General features: G+C 41.3%; 1 protein-coding gene across 3 annotated transcripts in view; it reads right to left on the bottom strand.

The window, feature by feature from the left end:
- Positions 1 to 13611, bottom strand: part of CCDC149 (coiled-coil domain containing 149) — a 1547151-nt gene that overhangs the window by 336597 nt on the left and 1196943 nt on the right. For 2 of the 3 annotated variants that reach the window (XM_044062178.1, XM_044062179.1), the window contains one exon: positions 12097 to 12210. The exons of the other annotated variant lie outside the window; for it this stretch is intronic. In XM_044062178.1, coding sequence (XP_043918113.1) covers positions 12097 to 12210 — 114 coding nt within the window. The remainder of the gene's footprint in view (positions 1 to 12096; positions 12211 to 13611) is intronic. 3 annotated transcript variants of the gene reach the window in all.

The following is a 13611-nucleotide window of genomic DNA, read 5'->3' as shown; positions in this document are numbered from 1 at the left end:
GCTGTCATCATTGGTGTATCCCAAGGATCTGTGCTGGTATGTTTGGAATCTAGTTCTCAACAGTCCAGGATATAAACTATGACCTGTAGCTTACCAGGTTTGCTGATTAATGTATATCAGTGGCAATCAATGATGCGATTATAGTACAAGAGGGGCTAACACACACAAATGATTGGTGCCAAAGCCACACAGTCTACTAATAAATATAGAATGTGTCAGGATTTGTGGCTTATGCATAGTTGAATTTCCTGGTAAATATACCACTGACAACACTATCCCCTGTGCTGACACTAGTGGTGCAAGAATTGGGGAACACATGTAGACAGCAATCTGAACTTTGACCAAGTGCCTACAGTGGTATGGAAAGGCTACACTGTGCACCTCAGAAGCAAGGCCATTGTATCCAAACAGCACTGTATTGAAACCTCATCTGAACACTAATACAGTATAATGCTTCCTTTTGCATGTACCTCACTAGACACCTGCAGCAGCTGTACAGACCACAGGGGTTTCACACAAAGAAAATACAGGTCCTACAGACCATGTTATGATGTACATGGATATATTGAAAGCCCTGTTAATGAAATCTGTACTGGAAAGGATGAGGTGACTTGTGCCTGGACTACAGGACATCTCTGACCCTGCCCTTATGAGTACATAGCACATCTGCATTTCAGCAGAGTCTGTTGAGAGGAAGATGGTAAAAGTAATGCCCCACATGCTATTGTAAAATGCTCTCTCTACTCAAGCAAGTGCACATGCACGTACACACACACACACACACACACACACACACACACACACACACACATACACACACATAACTAAACTGAGAATAGAACCCCTACCTAAGTACACAGACTACAGAAGACAGTATTTTACGCAAATTCCACAGTACAAGTCTGACTTTTACATGGCTGCAGATCAACTTATAGTTGATGACTTCAGTAGTGGGTGTTGTAGAGAAGAATTTGGGAGGCCTGCATGAAATGGATCTGTAGGCATTTGCAAGTGTCAAAATACTATTAATTCATGGGACTGGAGCAGTAACTGCAGGATACACACTTCTGCTCTTCTGGCTAGACACACGCACACACACACACACAGACACACACACACACACACACACACACACACACACACACACACACACACACACACACGCATGCACACACATACACACACACAGATAACTGCAGTGAAAATAGAACCACTACCTATCTAAGTACACAAACTACAGAACACAGTACTTTACGCAAATGCCACAGCACAAGTCTGACTTTTACATGGCTGCAGGTCAACTTATAGTGGGTGACTTCAGTAGTGTGTGTTGTAGAGAAGAATTTTGGAGGCCTGCATGAAATGGATCTGTAGGCATTTGCAAGTGTCAAAATACTATCAATTCATGGGACTGGAACAGTAACTGCAGGATACACACTTCTGCTCTTTTGGCTACACACACACACACACACACACACACACACACACACACACACACACACACACACACACACACACACACACACACACAGAGTTGACTGCAGTGAGAACAGAAACCCTAGCTATCTACATACACAGACTACAGAACTCAGTACTTTACGCAAGTGCCACGGCACAAGTCTGACTTTTACCTGGCTGCAGGTCAGTTTATAGTGCAGGATATCAGCAGTGCATGCTGGATGCAGTGCATGCTGGATTGAAGAAGTTGGGAGGCCTGCACGAAATGGACGTTTAGGCATGTATAAGCAGCAAAATACTGTTAATCCATAGGATTGCAGTGGTAACTGTAGGATACACATTTCTGATGTTCTGGCTAGACACAGACACAAACTGTCACACCCAGTTGACTGCAGTAAGAACAGACCCCCTATCTAAGTACACAAACTACAGAACGCAGTATGCTGTGCAAGGGCCATGGCACAAGTCTGACTTTTACCTGGCTGCAGGTCAACTTATAGTGGAGGACATCAGCAGTGAATGTTGGAGAGAAGAAGTTTGGAGGCCTGCATGAAATGGATATTTAGGCATGTGCAAGCATCAAAATGCTGCTAATCCATGGGATTGGAGTGGTAACTGTAGGATACACACTTTTGATGTTCTGCCTAGACACAGACACACACTCCCATGCCCAGGTGACTGCAGTAAGAACAGAACCCCCTATCTAAGTACACAGACTACAGAACACAATATGTTATGCAAGCGCCATGGCATAAGTCTGACTTTTACAAGACTGCAGGTGAACTTATGGTAGAGGACATCAGCAGGACATGTGGAAGACAAAATGTTCGGAGACCTGCATAGACTCATAGCTTCATATGCACATAGGAGGCTAGAAGCCTAATGGTCCTACAGTGTTTACTCACTGTGTAAAAACACAACTGCCCTTATTGAGCATAGTTGGATGGTCATTGTGAGCAGCACCAACTGGTCCTGTCCATGAGGGACACAGGTCCCACCCCAGAGGTGACTTTACTATCACCCAACCAGCAGTCAAAGTTGCGCTTGAACAGGTTCATTGAGGAGCACTAATTTACATGCAGTGACAGCCTATTACAGAGGCAAGCGAGTCATCTGGGGATGCATCTGTCTTCCCAGCATGTCCTGTTTATGTCACAGGCTGTGTTAAAAACCCTGGGCAAAGTTACTCTTGTCCCATTTGATTTGCTGTTGTGCAGCATTTCCAGCAGGGCAGAGTATGAGACTGCTCTGTAGGGCAGGCATAGGTCACCACTCAGCAGCCTGCATGATAACTAGTACACCGACAGGTATGTCAGTCTTTTCATGTTATCATGTTTGGAAGCCCTGGAGTCTCCCAGGCACAACCCTGTGTTTTCTCCAGTTGTTGCAGGTATCTGGTGAGGTAGAGAGAAAAGGCAGCACTGTACTCAATTAGTGGTCTGATAAGGGTTGAGTACAGGAGAGGTACCACTCTAGTCTGGGATGTAATGTCAATATGTATAATGTGCGCAATGCAGAATGAGTGTGTCACCACTGTGGACACAAAGTGATGAAAGTGTAGACTACTATCAACATATGTTCCCAAGTCTCACAACACTGTGTTTGAGCTTAGAGGAGTACTATGTATATCAAAATTAGGAGGGATACTTCATTGTCACAGGGAACAATGAGCCATTGTATGCTTTAAGGCTCAGTCCTTGAGTTTGGCAACAATCATTTGTATGTGGCAGCTCCTTCTATAATTTGTTACCATCACTGGGGAACTCTATATTAGTGCGTCCAGTTACCAGTCATAGGTTCACAGGTGCTTACTAGGCTAATAACCACAAGGGCCTTTTTAAGTCTAGCCATGCATCACAAATCTCTGACCAGTTCCGATACCCTTGATAAGTGTAAGCATGGGCCTGGGAGATGAACCATTTACAGGTTACCTGTTTGCATCAGAGACATAGGTGCCAAACCAAGAATACATTTCCGGTTTCCCATCCAATTGTCCAAGTTGCACTTGAATTGTGTTAGGGAGGAACTCTGCTTCACATGGATGGGGAGCCTGTTCCATACATGGGGTAGTCTCTGTGATACATACCTCTCTCTCCAGTAGGCACTATTTATATCACATGTAAAGTTTAAGTCTTTAGAATGGATAATACTGACACTGTTTGTTTTGTGGAGGAGGTCCATCAGAGTGGGGTCTGACAAAGCCCTGTATGCCAGGCAGAGATCTCCCCTCAACTGCCAGAAGGAGACAGAATACAGTGATAGGGCCTTGAGGAAGTCTGCATAGGACATATTACTTATGCCCTGTATTCTTTTAGTGAGGAACCTCTGTGGAGACATTCCAGTTATTGGATATGCCTGTACAGGTACACACCAAAGGGGGCACTGTACTCAATGATAGGTCTGATGAATGCTGAATACAGTGGAGCAATGACTTTCTTGGGCTTAGATGCCATACCTTTGTTTATAAGTTGTGCAGCATAAAATGATTTCCTCACCACTGTAGCCATGTGATGATCATCTGCAAACCTGGTAAACCACAGCCCATCTACCACTGCCTGTGCTTCAGGAAAGTAGTCTGCAAACAGCTGAGGGCCCAACACAGATCCTTGTGGTATTCTAATGGTGACTGGCTACTGGTAGAGGTGTAGTCCCGAACTTTGAGCGTGTGTATTATGTCAATGAGTTAGCTGCCTATCCCTTTACTACTGTATGGCTTAATTCCCACATGGGAGCTCTTCACTATGAAATGGGAATGGAGTATAGTGTCAAAGGCCTTGGATAAGTCAACATAGGTGGTACGTCCTGTTATCCCTCATCCATGTCTGTGTGGTCAGTATCCAAGAATCCACAAGGTTCAATAAACAAGATGTACCCTTGACAAAAATAAAATGGATAGGGTCAAGTGTGTTGAAAGTCACCTATGTGGATATGGTCCATGTTGATCCCTTCCCTAGTCTTGCAGATAAGTCTTTTTAGGTATATGGTTCAATAGCTGTAGTTCTGCATGTTACCAGATTGATGTGCATTGCATAGCACACAACATTTGATATTACATTTTGTACTGTGGTTGATATATGTGTGGAAAAAGTACTCTGACACCAGGGTTGCAGTGCTTGGAGGATGGCAACAGATGGATGTACTGTAAAATGTGACATATTGTTAGATAGAGCCCTCAGTATGTAATGTTTACACATGTAATTTCATGTCATACACAGGAAATCGACACTAAACAGCAGTAATACAGGATAATATAAACTAACCTCCATCCATCCGTATCACCACAAACCTCTCTACCTTTAAAAACTCACTCCACTCGCACCTAATTTCTCATTGGGAATGCTCCTGCTCCCATCCCTCTTAATCTCTTCTCCTCTCTTCATCTCAGTCTTCTCAGATTCCATACATGGTTTTAGCAGGAACCAATCCATGTGTAAACAACTACTCTTGATTTACTATACTGACACTTTTTATCTCAGAAATTGTCTCTGTTAAAAGAAATATTTTATCTGTAATTAGTATAACCTAAACTTTGATTGTCATTTTTCCTTTAGATATTGTATGTTTAAATGCAATTTTTTTATTAGTACTTTTGTACTTACTATAACAAAGCTTTGATTGTAATTTTGTTGTAATTATTGTTTTGTTTTTGGAGATTTTCTCCCTAGGACTCCATTGAAAACGGGTTATTCTAGGCCCAATGGACTATCCTGGTAAACCAACTGCAAATAAATAAAATAAATTTTCCATAGAGCAGTGAGCAGCAGGTTTGCATGAAGATTAGCAAAGTGCATACACATGCGAGATAGACATGTTTGCACATGCGAGCAACATTGCTAAAGCCTGACGGTTAGTATTGAGTCTGGGTTCAAATACAGGTGTATCTAATACCTAAAAATACTATACAGGTGTATCTAATACTTAAAAATACTTTTCATTACAGACTGATAATGGAATGACCTGAATTGTTTATATGAGATGTGTTACTACATTTTGCCTCCACTCACCTTCACCGTACACTGGTGTACAATGCGTACCACCTCATAAACATGGAGCCCAAAAAGTGAAGGGATCCAATGCTGTTTTTTTTGCTACTTATGTGCGCTGTGTGTGATTCTATTTTTTGACCAGATTAAAGGTGTTAAAATGGGGTAGATAGGAAAGTGGCGAAATGAGGAGCAAGCAGGGTGAAGAACAATGTCTGACAGTATTGAGTCTTTGGAATACACCTGTTACTTATCTGACTCTGTGACAGCATGTGTTAATGAATTGATACATTCCTTTTAGGGGCCAGATAGTACTGGGTTCGAAATACAGCTGTGTGTAATTACTTTTAATTACGTTCACATTACAGCTGCTGCTCGATGCGCACCATCGCACAATAATGCATTAAAGAAATGAAATGGCGAAGATAGGATAGTGGTGAAATGGGGAGCAAGCAGGGGGAAGAACAAAGGGAAAGCAGGGCAGAAATGTGCAGGAGGGAGGTAGGAAAGAACCATAGCTATCCATTTCTTTAACAGTGTTAAGTGAACATATCTGCCAAATATTAACTGAATTTGGACAGTCACCTCCAGAGAGAATCATGTTGTATAGCCAACTGGACCAAATCAAGTGTGTCAAGAAGACGTGTGTGTGAAATGAAGAGCTATGTATGGGACATTTTTTTTTTTTTTGTGGGATAGGTGCCCCCCCCCCCCTTTTATGAGAGAGGAATGTTGGGGAAGAGACATAGGAATGTCTAAGTGAGCTAAGTTGGGTAGGTAAGGAAACAATTGTAGACAGACAAGACAAACAACAGACAGGGACAATGATGTACACATAATGTTGGGGTGAGGGTGGGGACATCACGAACCCATGGTTGTCCAGCTGGGTGACAGTGAGAATTGAGTTCTCACCCACTGGACTTTCATCACTGTCACCTCATTCTGGTGCTGGCTGGAGTGCTTGATGTCTGCATTTCCTCTTCCTCATATTACTTAAAATGAGGGAGAGAAGCCTCTCCAGCCAGCATAGGCATGCACCAACAGTGCAGTGTACAACCCTATGCACCACCTCTGGCAATTCAGTGTGGGTGATAAAATCACCACCTCTGCCACTGCTCCCGGAGGGTACCACTGGACCAGCCTCTGGGGCAAGACCACCTGAGGGGGGCAGGTAGTGCAGGGGCAGCAGGGGCAGTTCTTCTGGGTTGGCTCCCAGACATGCTGGGCAATAGTGCTGGAGTCGGTGGAGGGGGGCAGGTGGATCCTGTGTGGCAGGCCTACCCACTATGTTGTGGAGCATTTAGTGATGTGGTATACATGGATGACATGGACACATTTTGACGACACATAATACAAAAATAAATAATAAAATTAAAATAAAATAAAATAAAAGATAAAAGAGTTGTGATGACAGCAAAAAGGGAGATACAATTAGTTCATCTCAGCTTTTAAGTCTTACAAGTACTCTCTGTAGTTGATACTTACACAGGTGTGGGATGTCTGCAGTCCTAAATTCCCCAATCCAGTGGTTGATGGTATCCCTCTTCATCCACCCGTGATCACTGTAGTGAGCCTACATTGTTCACCAGTGTGGGGGATACTGGTGGCACTGGTTGCAGCCCCGGCTAAACTATCCCAAGCTTCAGACTTATACAGGGAGCTAGAATAGTCCCCCCTACAGAAGCCAGATACTGTGGTTCTTAACTATGAGTCCAATAAAAATCTTGGACTCCAGGATACCCCCATGTCTCTCCTAAACCAGACACCTTCTCACAAATGCCTGCCATGTCTGCCATGGATCTAGAACAATGGAGAATGATACCTTCCCACCAATTCCAGTCATTGTGTTTACTGAGAGTGCGCACACTGTCTGAAACTGTTGCGCTCCACTTACCATCGCACAAACATGGTGCTTGGCAGTGTGCACCTCTGAGCACTGTGAGTGATAAGCAGAGTGCAACAGTAGGAAGCAAGGCAAATTCAAGGTTACTGGATGTACAGGCAGTTGTGTATGTGTGTTACACAAATGTGAAGGCCAAGGCAGTCCAGATAGCAGAACTATACTTAAAGGAATATAGTACACAATATACGCACAGTCATGGATTTGAAAGTAAATGTGAGCATACATATATAAATGAATATATAACTGGCAATACTATAATTAACATCAGCTACACCATGTCGAGTGTTATAAGTGAGAGTGACTGTAATAGGAAGTGGAGCAGTAAAAGTGCATGGAATATGCTGTATTCGAACCCAGGAATGGAATATGCTGTATTCAAACACAGGACCATGTGTATGGCAGTCATAAACTTACACCCATTCCCACAAGAAGATTGAAAAAACACTCATGTGTGTTGCAGTTCATTGTTATAAACTGCAATGTCACAACAGTAAAACAAAGGTTGCACACCCTCTACTAGAACCCAGAACCATCTGTACTCGAGCCCTACACTTACACCTGCTGCCACAGGAATAGTTAACATGACCTTCCCTATTTTACTAATCATTGTTAAAGTATCTCTGTTAACCGCAGAGCAATGCCGCTTAGCTGGCTTGCACGATGCAAATACTATTAATTGAATGCATCCGGTTTCCATTTTTGGCTGTCTTAAGTCCTGTCTGCTGCCTGGGGAGGATTTCCAGTGTCCCGTTTGCACCCTGCTGTGCTTTGTGAAAATGGGATAAGTACAGCCAAGCCAGTTATTTGTTTCTCTGGTTTCCCATGTTTGCGCTAATGTTTGCACTAAGTGCCGCATCACACAAACAGTGGAAAAACAATTAAAAAAACAAAGACAGAAAAAGGAAATAGACAAAAAAGGGACAAGTAGTTCAAATGAGGAAAATCAATATATGACATGCACACTAGAAAAATGATGGTTCACATTAGATATGTCTACAGAGATCTGGGGATTTGAACTCTCACTCCAATGAACCTTCAGAACACAGGATAGGTGCCTTATCACTCTTTGCCATGCAACTAGCTTTGCAGCAAGAAACTGAAAACATTCTGCACACAACCAACCGCATCATCTATAGCAATATGAAACCATACAACTGTTATTTGTACATTAATTATATTTGGATGTTATGAATTTAGTGGTCACACAATCTGTTATGATTATTACTTGCAAATATACATATCTGTGTTACCTGTGTGTGTTTGTCATTCTTCAGTTATCTGACCATTAGTCTGGCACATGCAGTGTGTAAAGCCATACTATATTATTGGCCTTAAAATGTCCAAGTATATTACATATGCATTTGCCAAGAAACAAAGGGCAGGCTGAATGTTAAGGAACACAACCTGTGATTTGTGTGCTGCTTGCTTACTTAAGTAAGCAGATTTCCAACCTTACATCTAACACTATGTATATCTAATATGACACACCCACTGGAAGTAAGGCATGCCTGTAGTGCTGTTTCTCCCACCCAGTAACCATTTATAGTTGCAATTCATTAACAACAAACACTGAGAGAGTGCCTACAATATGTTTACATATCCTACACGGATCCAAGATTTTGGGATTCAGCAATTCTAATGAGTTCAGACCATCTTTGCATCTTCACTGTGCTAAAAGCCCTGAATCTACACCATACAAGGCGACCATGTAGCTAGGAAACCGAGGGTTAGGAGACTTATTTATGTACAGAAAAGAGGCTCTTACTTGGGCTATATCTGCACAGAGGATTACTGAACTTGAGAGGACATGCTTACATTTTTGTCAGCTACATACTGCATATGCTGAAATGTAATTCGGGAAAAATCTATTTAATAATGTTTTTTATATATATATGCAAAGGGTGTTTTTTTGGGGGGGAAGCAAGGCTGTATGTCTGTTATGGCACACACAAGGATATGTTGCTATTGTTACTCTCCTTTTTATTACTACACAATATACTCCAGGTTAAACACTTACCTTGTAAATCTTAGGTCTACTGGCAGCAGCAGCAGCATAGGCTTCAGCCTGTTGCACATAACAATGAATTAAACAGCAGCAGCTCCTAACATTCTTTCCATGTACACTTCTTTCCATGGCTGTATTCCAACAGGTTTTGGAATTCGCAGGGGAAGCCACTATGGAGTCTACATAGTTGCTTTACCACTTGTTGAATAACTCCACCATGTTGGGATTGGTTGATTAGCATGCAATTCAGCTGTTTATACCATAATTAGCATGCCTCGATGTTTATCTTGTTTGCAGAGCACTAAACATTGTGTAGAGCCACTTACTGAATACAAAACAATCTGTATTCATGTCGCAGGCTTTATTGAATCCCCCTGTTTATCTTTTCATACAGCATTCAGTTTTTAGTGTTTCTCCTTGAACAAAATGTATCAGTGACATCACTCCCTTCTTAATACTAATAAAGCAGTGTAGTATAAAAACTTCCATTAGATAATAGCTGTCCTTTCTATCAAAATGAGAGAAAATACATCACAAAAAAGGAATGTTTGGCTGAATGGCAGAAACTAGGTAATTTCTCAAGGCATGCCTAAACATCAGTGACTGACCTCAGCAGCAAAGATTGAGTGATTTTTTTTTTTTCTGGCCCTCGTGAAGCAGACCATTGCCTCCTACTGCACCACAAGTGACTTGTCAAAACCTGGGACAACAAGAGTCACTCCAGACACTCTGAGACCTAATCCAAAACCTTAACATTGCCTAAACAGAGACTGAAACACTCAGTGCTGCATCACACTCTCACCATAGGAGCTTTTTATTCAGATGCATTACCCACTTCCCTGCTCTAACTCTCAACATGCAATGATGCAAGGCAGTTAAAGTAAAGAACATAGGTTGGTGTATCCCCCCCCCGGTATCTGTAAGCACTGGATGATTATGCCTGGTAACATCAGGACTGTGCTCCATAGTAATGACACCCCCCCCCAAGATAGGTACACCAGTGAACTACCAGTGCCTTTCCTACCCCCCCAAGTCAGCTCCTCAAGTATCGGGATTAATAACTGATCCAGAGTGACTGGGTCGCAGTCATGGCTATCAAACTCTGAATAAACACATAGACAGAGAAATATATAGTTATTACCTCTGAGCCAGATAATGCTGTGGTGGTACGGCGGTAGCATTGTTACCTCACAGCAAGAGGTTCTCCCGTTCGATTCTGGGCTTGGCTTGGGAGTGCCTTCTTTGTGGAGTCTGCATGTCTTCCCCGTGGTTGGGTAGAGTTCGAAAGACATGCGTGCGTAAATGGGCATGCCTTCGTTGAAGGTTGGGCGTCGAGCTGGCACCTCGGCGTTTCGTAAAAGAAAATTACTGCCAAAAATTAGCAGATCGGAGTTCCGCTGTGGCGACCCCTTACCGGGAAAAAGCCGAAAGACAAACAACAACCTCTGAGCCAGATACCGACTCTCACAATCTACTGACTGTAAAGAAGCTGAAAGAGGCAAGAAAAACATCTTCATTCACATGGGTTGTGCGGTGTTCTCAGGCTTATGTTAAGAGTCAACCTGTATCTGCATGCTCATAGTGTTGTAAAGTCTCAAACTCGACCCTACAAGACATATTTTGGGGCTTATTTGTCAGCAATTATATTTTCCTACTCAATTCAGGGTACTTCACAGTTAATTACATATGTTTGCAATGTTTACACTAACATTTTTAACTTAATGATTCTTGACATTTGAAGTTTAAGTTGAAAGTCTAAATTATGTTGCTCTATATAGGCATTTACCTTATGACTACTTCATTAATGATGCACTCAGTACAGTATTAATTATGCAGTCAGTAGTGGCCAAGTTTTTCATATCAACTGCCATGGTTCATACAGATCACAGGTCTTGCTGCACAGTTTCTTTAAAATGTGTAACATTACTTCTGCAGCATGTATGAAGGAAAATATGTTCTGGAAAATGATTGCAAACAGAAATGTTCTTTCTTTTTCATTCTAACTTTTCTTTTTAGGCCTTTCCAAACATTCCTTTCTTTAGACTCAATCAGAAGCTGACCTCTATTTGCCAGTAGCCTGGGAGAGTTTTCATACAAGTGAGTGAACCACCACCAAACCACAGTTAATCCAGATATTTACAGTTGTCTAATGTGCATTACTACCCAATAAAGCAGGTATACCCAACAACAAAGGCCACTTTGTTAGCCACCACTAGGTATCTCCTAGCATTTCACTTTAGCAAGCAGCTGCAGTGCATACACTGATGCCATGCATCTACACGGTCTCTAAAGATTACTACATGCTGACATGGCAGCACTACTCCCTGCTCACTAATAGAGCTCTTCACAGACTAAAAGGCTGCTCATTTTCCTTGCCTGTGAAGGAAACTGGACACATGATGTACAGCATTCTAAGGTCAAAGAATCACATAAAGAAATGCATCTAGCATGTACCCAGGACAGCTGGCACAAAGGATTAGGGATAATGTGTGGCTCTGAGCAAATCACTTCACCAGACAGCACATCTACATCGCCCCTGTAAAGGGACACTTGTGTCCAGTGGGCTGACCAGGTTGACAAATAACTAAAACAAAAATAAATAAAATAAAATAAAATAATAGGGCAGCTGAGACAGTTCAGTTCCAAAACATAATCTCTTTACAAAAATTTACAAGTAATAAAGTAGTATCAAATTTTGTAAAAGAGAAGCGTTGTGCTAAGTAATTTCAAACCAACATGTGTCTTACCTTCACAGATTAATGAATTCTTCAACTGTTTCTCATTTAAAGGCCTAAGTGGCGACTTTGGTCTTGGAGTCAATGTAAATGCAGGATCATTCAATGCTATGGTATCCTTCCCTCCTGTTGTGTGGTAACAGAGAGCAAAAGAGCATTTTACCTAAGTAATGTTGCATGTTCCAGGGTAAGCATCAATATGACTGGCTAATGTAGTTATGCTAACATGATTTAGCTAATTCTATACATCCATGGTAATAATGGAATAAAACAAACAAATATAAAATTAAGAGGACGATCTATGCAGATGATACTGAAAAGTAGATGATAAAAAAGGCCTGATGACATAAAAGTATCTCAGCCCACTTGATTTGCACAGATCACAAGAATTCTCCAATTTGACTCATTCATGTTTGAATCCCAATATATGTTACTCAGAAGGCTGTTCTACACATCTGCTACCCTTTTTATGAAAAAACATATTCACTTATTTGCCCCCAGTGTTTTTTCCATTGTGTTACCATGTTCCCATGCATTACTTCTCTTCAAAGATGCTACCACCTTGCACCATGCACATACCCTTGAAGTTTTTATCATGTCCCCCTCTTCCTTCTTCCTTAAAGATTACACATACTTTTTAAGATTATTTATGCAGGTTTGGTTTCAGAGCATTAACCCTTGTATCATACTATTTACTATGTTTATTTTATGTCCTTCCAAACATGAAGACTTCATATTAGACCATGCACTGACTCAGCAGATGGCACACTAATCTTTAACAATAAGATAATCAGAAAGTTGTGAGTTTTATTCACACACAGTATTTCAACTCATACTTCAATACTGACACAGCACTGCAGCACAAGAAATAGTGTTGCATTCTTGAGATTCCATCTAACATTAGGAAGAATTCTGCACTACTACGGTTCTTTTCTTCTGATAAGGCGTTAAAAAGAGGTCTCATCTGTTTGAGTTGCTGACAGCTTAGGTGGCTGTTAAAGATCAAAAGGCACTTATTCAAAAAAGTAGGGACTTAGTACATAACACAACGAAATTTAATACAATTCAATAAAAATCATACAAGTTTTCTCATCTTTTATCTACAAAGGCAGTGCACATAAAATAATTACTTAGAACTCTTCTTTACTGTCATAACCTCTAAAACCTCTACTACACATTATCACCTTCCATGACTAACCCAAACTACCCTTAACATATGAACAATAAACTTATCCCACTTCTGAAATCTGGCAAGTCTCTCTGATCACGTTTAAAACACATGAAAATATTCACTAAACCTTTAATACTCAGCATCCATTCAAGAATCATTACAAAACCTTGAAACCTCTTGCAATTTAGAAAAAAATCATGAGATCACATTTTATTCTGTATTATACACATACCTTCCTTTCCTTACTTTAATAACACACCTGACCTACTCCTGAGAGTTTCTTGCGGGTTAGCCTCTGAAGTCTTATACTTTTTTCTGAAAAAATCCTTCTTTGGAAAATACTATTCCAAAGTACT

The sequence above is a fragment of the Protopterus annectens genome, chromosome 2.part1, assembly GCF_019279795.1.
Source record: "Protopterus annectens isolate FY-2018-M chromosome 2.part1, PAN1.0, whole genome shotgun sequence".
Classification (NCBI taxonomy): domain Eukaryota; kingdom Metazoa; phylum Chordata; order Ceratodontiformes; family Protopteridae; genus Protopterus; species Protopterus annectens.
This window is presented reverse-complemented; position numbering and strand designations above follow the sequence as displayed.